This window comes from Gavialis gangeticus, unplaced genomic scaffold, assembly GCF_001723915.1.
Source record: "Gavialis gangeticus isolate Ggan-Ray unplaced genomic scaffold, GavGan_comp1, whole genome shotgun sequence".
NCBI lineage: Eukaryota > Metazoa > Chordata > Crocodylia > Gavialidae > Gavialis > Gavialis gangeticus.
Genome location: NW_017729032.1, coordinates 49,423,066 through 49,430,496, shown reverse-complemented (window position 1 = coordinate 49,430,496; position 7,431 = coordinate 49,423,066). Strand labels below are relative to the sequence as shown.

General features: G+C 43.5%; 2 protein-coding genes across 2 annotated transcripts in view; one reads left to right on the top strand and one right to left on the bottom strand.

Moving 5' to 3' along the window:
* The window catches only part of HSPH1 (heat shock protein family H (Hsp110) member 1), a 49,038-nt gene that overhangs the window by 40,273 nt on the left and 1,334 nt on the right, over nt 1–7,431 (top strand). The window contains exons 12-17 of the mRNA XM_019524756.1: nt 835–966; nt 1,857–1,994; nt 2,342–2,467; nt 5,572–5,679; nt 5,790–5,909; nt 7,243–7,404. Of these exons, the coding sequence (XP_019380301.1) occupies nt 835–966; nt 1,857–1,994; nt 2,342–2,467; nt 5,572–5,679; nt 5,790–5,909; nt 7,243–7,404 (786 nt within the window). The remainder of the gene's footprint in view (nt 1–834; nt 967–1,856; nt 1,995–2,341; nt 2,468–5,571; nt 5,680–5,789; nt 5,910–7,242; nt 7,405–7,431) is intronic.
* The window catches only part of LOC109302857 (WD repeat-containing protein 64-like), a 125,282-nt gene continuing 124,413 nt past the window's right edge, over nt 6,563–7,431 (bottom strand). Inside the window, exon 31 of the mRNA XM_019524755.1 lies at nt 6,563–6,990. Within this exon, the coding sequence (XP_019380300.1) occupies nt 6,970–6,990 (21 nt within the window). The 3' untranslated portion in view covers nt 6,563–6,969. The remainder of the gene's footprint in view (nt 6,991–7,431) is intronic.

Genomic DNA, 7,431 nt, shown 5'->3' with positions numbered 1-7,431 from the left:
CCCCACCTGCTTGTTGACTGGCTGTTGGGGGACTCCTGCCTTCTCCACTGGCTGCTGGGGATTCACTGACCCAAAAAGTTTGAAAACCCCTGTTCTGATAAATGGTCTCTGATTTTGCTTCATCTAAATTTCTTTGTTTCACCGAAAACTTTTGGAACTGGACTGAACCAGATTTCGTGTGACTTGAAAGGAGTCCAGTCTCAGTTGGGTTGCATATCCTTGGGAAAGTAAACAGGAGGGTTTCTTATCTCCTTTCCTTGCCTGTTGTGGAATGCTGTTCAACACTGGCCTGTTTCTTCTTTACCTTAGTTCATGGTCTTCTCTGGTGAGGCTGTTTTCTTGTTTTTACAAATTATCTAAGTATCTTAACAAAAATATATCTATTATAGCAAAGTAACATCTAATACATTTGTTTACATTAATCACTGCTACTATGTAGATAAAACTATGATATGGTGTATTTGGACGATTTAATGTATGGTCTTCCCTTATGTCTCCTTTCAAGCCTTGTACTTTGTTTAATTGTGTTTAGCTAAATAAGCGTATGGCTTCCTTTACTTTGCTGACCAAACTAATTGTCATATCTGCAAAGGTCCATGCTATGGTCACTCAAACAGGCTTGAAGGCCTTCTGCTTAGCCAGACTTCTGCAGCTTGGCCTAGGTCCCTTGCAAATGGCCAAGGCTGGCAACAGCATGTAATTGTATCTTGTGTGCTTGCACATGCTGCTGGAAGGAGGTATGTGTATTTGGGTGGAGAGTGCTTAACAATTAAGGTTTTATTAAATGGAAGTACACCTGCTTTATACATCCTTTGTGCCTGGACTTCATTTCAGAACAATATCCAGCAAGACAACAGTGAAGCTGGAACACAGTCCCAGGTACAAACTGATGAGCAACAAACATCACAATCTCCCCCTTCATCAGAACCTCCCTCTGAAGAAAACAAAAACCCAGAAAGCAAGAAAGTGAGTGACCCTTTAAACTCATTCTGTTGAAAAAAGTTACAACGTCTTATGCTGGTCTTTAAAACTGTAGTTCTACAAAGTTGTAAGCAACTTGATGCCCTTGTAGCATATTATGTTAATACTTTTTTGCATATTAATTTGTCTGAAATCACTGATGTGTACAGCTATTTAAGATGAGATGAAGTGGGCAAAAATCTAATCATCCATGCTTCAGCCTTCTGAAGGAACTAAGCTTCCCCTTCAGACCCCCACATTTTCTGTTAATAATATGTCTTTATTATAGTGCTTTGAAGGAATTTCAGATTTTGTAATAACCTCTGCTAGAGTTGCTATGACAAACTGGGGAATCCAGACTAAAAAGGAAATTCTAGAATACAAGGGCATGCAGCTTGCAAAGCAAAACAAAGTCTTTCCTGCAAAGGGCCTATAATCAAACTCTCAACATTTAAAGCGTAACTCCAAGAATTACCACTAAAAAGAATCAAACAGCAACTAGAATCAGCCTGAGGCTGCTAGCAGTTTGCACTTATTTTTTACCATGTGTTCTGATGATGAGCACAGCATGTCAGTGTTGATGCTTGCAATCAAAAGCTAGAGATTCTAAAGAATGGCTTGTTGCTGATGATAGAACATACTTCTGGTAACTGCCCGCCCTGTTTCCTCAACCCCATTCATGATATGGAGATACCTGGCCATAGATGAAGTGGAACAAGACTGGAATAGCTAAGAAGCAAACTGTCTCTGTTGGGGGTTTTGGAGGAAAGCTGAGAAACTGTTAGTCCATGTTCCTTTGAATAGCATCGCTGGGGAGAGAGTGGAGGCCTTTGTTATAGGGCTCCCTATTGCAAGATGTCAGAAACATGATCTTGTTTCTCTTTTGTCCAATCCAGACAAATGAGAAGAAAAGTGATCAACCACCAGAAGCTAAAAAACCCAAGATAAAGATGAAGAATGTGGAGCTGCCTATTGAAGCTAACTTGGTCTGGCAGTTAGGGAAAGACCTACTCAATATGTATATTGAAACAGAAGTGAGTTAAGTAGCCTTGCTTAAGGAGACCTGTTCTAATCTACTTGCTGTTAAACATCACCTAAGCAACAGAACACTTTTTAGATATAAAAATCGAACACAGCATCTTTCATTAAAGCTGATTCATGCTGAGTTAATGCAATGCCAAAATAATATCATTTTGAATGACAGTATGATAATTACTGATCCACGGAGTGAGAGCACAAATTGGTTTAGAACTGTCAATATTTTGACAAAGATGGCCCAAGGCCTTTCAGAGAGTCTAACATTCTGCACTGTTGTAAGATTCTACTTTTGTGCTTAACATTGCTCTAATAAAATAGAATTTTTTCCCCATGATCCAAATAGGGCAGGATGATTATGCAAGACAAGCTGGAGAAAGAAAGAAATGATGCTAAGAATGCTGTAGAGGAGTATGTGTATGAGTTCAGGGACAAGCTGTCTGGACCATATGAAAAGTTTGTCTGTGAGCATGTAAGTTGTAACTTTTAATAGTTAACTGAAAAGCCTTCCCTTCAACATCTCCCTTTTTTTTTCATTTCACACTTTTGCCTTAACAATTTTGCAGAAGAAATACCTGGAATTCTGTGCACTTGGATGGTAACTTGCAAACCTTTAGAGTTGTGTTTTTACTTGCAAAAAGTGTGCCTGCTGTCTTCAAGATTGTCTCAGAATGGCTGCAATTAGTATTTTGGAAATAGTAGTAGTTCACTAATCTAAATCTCACCAGTCCTACGCTCTGTTGGTAACACTTGAACTCGGGAGCAGAATAGGACTGGGATCTGGAGTGGCAGGCATGACAGCTCAATCTGAATGGGTAAAGAGCAAACAGTTGGAGGCAACTGGTGGTGAGGACACAAAGCCATCATGCAAAAGCAGGAAGAGGTACAAAAAAACTAAAGCTATTGAAAATGAAATGGAAGGGAACAAAATATATTTAGTCTGAAGAGAATTTCAAAGCAATTTCACCCTACAGCAAGAATGTCAAACATGGCTTGTGGACTGGATCCAGCCCACAGAGCCATGTCATATGGTCTTTTGGGCTCCTAGAAGGGCTGGGAATTCAGGGGTGAGGCTCTTTTCTGAAATCTGAGGCCCAAAATGAATGGGGGTGAACAATAGCTGCATTAAGCCCCTTGCTGTTGCATCAGAATGCAACCAGGGGGAGTTTGACACTCCTGCCCTACAGTATCTATATCATTAACCACCACTAAGTTTGGTTAGTGATCACATAGTCATCTTATTGTAGATGCACTGATACATTGGTCGCATATCGGATGGCATCAATAAAAGGAAAATTAACATTACCAGCAATTGGCTTTTTTGGCTGGTGTAGCCAGTAATATCACCAATAAATGCCGCATGTTATGTGCACAGCTGCAGCATGCATGCAGCCAGAAATGCAGCCTGGCAGTGTGGAGAGGCAGCATCTGGCCTGTGGTGGGGTGGGAAGGAAAGAGGTGTGTTTGGGTGGGGGGTACAGATTGAGGTCTCCAAAGTGAGGGAGGGAGTGGGATGGGCAGGTGCTACCTACCCAAGGTGATGAATGACCCCAGCCAGGAGTGGGACAGAGCCTTGTGGGTGGCTGATCAGGGGGTGGCAGCTCCCCACTGCTGTGTGCACCCCTGAGAAGCATAGGGGGCCTGTGCTCCCCTGGATTTGTGCATGGGGCAAAAGTGGGCTGCCCACTGGGCTCAGGGCCAGGGCTGCGCCAGCCTCTTCCTGGCAGGGAGCTGGACTGAAGCTGGGCTCCAAAGGGGTGGGGCAGGTGGTAGCACTCAGCCCAACCCATAGCCACCCCAAAATTTGCCATAGTCACCCTTCCTAGTGCTGCTGCCACCTGCCCCACCCCCACCCAGAGCCCAGCCCAGCATCCCTGCTGGGAAGAGGCTGGTGCAAGCCCTGGCCCCAACCCTACAGCCCACCCTCCCCCTGTTTAACACATCTGGGGGGAGGGGGAGCAGTGGTGGGGAGCAGCCCCCTCCTTGCATCCTGTACCGCCTGGATGAGATGCCCCAGCCCCAGGGTCACATTTGCTGTCCTAGCTGGGCAGCACCTGCCCATTCCCTCCCTCACTGTGGGGGCCTCTTTTTCCTGCCCCTTCCCACGCACAGACTTACTGGCGGGATGCTGCTTTCTAAGCTGCCAGGCTGTATTCCTCTTAAAATGGCTATTCAGTTGGTATTGGCCAGTACCAATAGTCAGTTATTAAGCAGCCATATTGGCCAAGAAAATCTTTCAGTGCACCCCTGCTACTTACATGATGCAAGGTCCTAGTTATAGATCAAACACAGACTATTTGAAAAATGAGATGTGCCTGTGCTTGCTGCAGCTGATCCTTTAAAATGAAAAAGGCAGAACAACATAGAATGTCTGCTGCAGCCTGTCCCTGGCTTTAACAGGGCACCATTTAAACTTTTATCTGCGGTCAGCTTGGGCGCACCCCTTGGGCTCAAAAATGAGGCAGCTTTCTCAGATTTTCCAGGGTTACAATGTTGAGAGATTTCTTATAGTTGGCTAGAGCCATACTTTTATTCTCAGCCAGTGGTAGAACTGTTGCCGCATGTTCTCCAAACTGGTCTGCATTTTTCTTCCATCTTTTTGCCAAATGATGTTATAGCAGCATTGTATGCGTTAGTCTTTGACTGAAACTCTGTGGTGATATTTGGAAAGCAGCTGATGCAGGAGATAGCTGAGGAATATATAAAGGCATCAAACAAGCAATTGGTCCAGTCAAGGAAGATAGTTCTGCTGAAAGACTTTAAATAGAAATATCATTACTGATAAAAACAACTTGAGCATTGGATTGAACAGTATGGAATTCTGTACTCAGTGTTTGATTTCAGTTTCACTGACTAGCTTGAAGAATTAACACATTTTGAAGTTGATGGATTTGGACAACAAACCTGTATTAGAAGATTTGCAGAAAGCCATTAAATCGATTCCTGGGTACAAGGCACCTGGCAGAGATCTTCTTGCCTGCTGAAATCTACAACTGTGCCAACAATTAATTACTTTGAAAGCTTTATGATGTTATAGTACTCTAGAAAGAAGTGCAATTATGCAAAAATAAAAGGGGTAGAAGTGACTGACAACCATTGAGGTATCTACCTGTTGAACATCACTGAAAATGTTGTCACTTGCATCAAATTACCTAGGTTGCAATCTCTAGGGGTGTCTGTACATGAGCATGGAGGCTGCTTTGACATGCTGTAATTCCAGCATGTCAGAGCAGTTTGCTGGAGCATGGTAATTACTTTCTTGTTGAACAAGCTTTAGTTCAAGCACCCCTGCTGCCAGAACTAGCCTAGGGGTGTGCAGGGCCTGGGGCAGATCAGCTTGTGCTGGGGAGGGCGGTGAGTGACCAGAGTGCAAAGCCAGTAGCAGCTGTGCTGAGCGGTGATGTCCACAGGGCCCCTGAAAATGAAGGGCCTGGGGCAGTCACCCTATCGCACAAGTTAGAGTAACCTTAGGACTGGACTGTTCAAAATCTAATAGAATACTACAGCTTATCTTTCTCCATTTTCCTTTCCTTGATGCTTTTTGTATTCTGAGCCAAATTTAAATTTTATTCTTAGGATCTTGAAAGATTCTCAGCACTCCTTACAGAGACAGAAAACTGGTTGTATGAGGAGGGAGAAGACCAAACTAAACAGGTGTACCTAGACAAATTGGATGATTTAAAGGTGGGTACATTTGCATGCTTATAAATTGTACCTTCTGAAGTGCAGCAGGAACAAATTTTAGTAAGTGTGGATGTGAAGTATAGAATTAATAGAAAGTCTTAATACTTCAGAAACTAGGTACCCCAATTGAAGCGCGGTATCAAGAAGCTGAAGAACGTCCAAGGATATTGGAAGAACTGGGGTGCAAGCTTCAGAATTATACCATAATAGCAGCAGAATACAGAAATAAGGTCAGTAACTTCACTAGTAAAGGGGTAAACTTTGTCAGGCTGTATTTGAGGCACAGAAAATGAGTGAACAGCTGCCTTAACCTTTGTTGCACCACAGATGCCCAAAATTATAAGTGCCACAATTCCTAGTCCTAGTTTGTGCTGTCATTTCACAGCCAATGTCTGTTTGCTTATGGTGGGAGAGTGTGGGCAGCACAGGGCTGCCCGTGCTTTCCAGCTGCTTTAAATGAGTACTCCTAGGGCTTCAGGAGCCTGATCCTGTGTGCTCTGGAAATCCCACTGCAAGCCTTTCTTACTGCTGGGCCCCAGGTCAGGGTGTTGTTCTGCAAGCACGGAGGGGGTGATGTCTTAATTGCATTGTGGGGTCAGCTTCCATGGCTGTTGCCCTGCAAGGTCATGCCTCTAGAGCAACAGGAACCCAGCCTTGTGGGGAAAGAGCCCAGTGATGTCTGTAGATGCCAGTGGAGTGGGATCAGCTGTGCTGGTATGTGCCCTGGCATAGCTGATTTTTAAGTAAATACTGTCTGTTTATATACACTTAGGGTGCTGGCAAGTGTGGGGGAGGGGGAAGTGCTGTTTAATAGAAGCAGTAGCCTGTTACCTCAACCTGGCTCCAGGGTGCTTCTGTGGAGCTTTTTGGTGGCTTTAGCTAAAGCTAATTCAATCGGCTATTAAATAAAGTACCATTTTTTTCTACATCTGTAAGCAGCTTTAGACTCTTAACATATGAAAGGGGTATAATACTTGCTCTTCATTCTGCTCTTAAGGTTACTGTGCCATAAAACTGTTATGAGCAGAAACGTCTTTTCCACAGCAAGTCTAATTGCTCATGTGTCTTTCAAAAGGCTTAAGAGTAAAAATTTATGTTAACACCCTGTTGTCCAGATATGAGATACATGGAGCAATGTATCCACAAAGGATAATGTCTCATGTTTAAACAAAACTTGCATAATATTTGAAGACCCAAATCCTCCAGCCAAAATGTGTGTGATGAGTATTGTTCTTCTCCCTCTGTTGCCACTGGCTGCAGTATCACCCACAGATCCTAGGGCAGGGGCTTCTAAAACATCCTCCAGCCTGCCTGGTTCATGAACACACAAGCTTCAGAAAGCTGTCACGACACTGAGTAGCTCCATCTGGCATTATCTTTCCTCTGCTGTAGCCCAACAGTACTGGGTCAGCTGGGTTTTTGAAACCTATAGAGGAGAGGCCAGGATTTGCCCTTTCAACATATGCATAAGGAATATGTTCACTGAGAAACAAATTCTTACAAAACCTCACGGATGAAGTTTAAGATGCAAAATATCTGAAGCTGCTCCATTGTTTCTTGTAGGATGAGAAGTTCAGCCACATCGATGAAACAGAAATAATGAAAGTAGAGAAGTGTGCTGGTGAAGTGCTGGAGTGGATGAATAATGTTGTGAATGCACAGGCTAAAAAGAGCCTTGATCAGGATCCAGTTGTACATTCAAGTGAAATCAAAGCAAAGCTAAAGGTAAGTGTGGCAGGAAATTAATTCCAG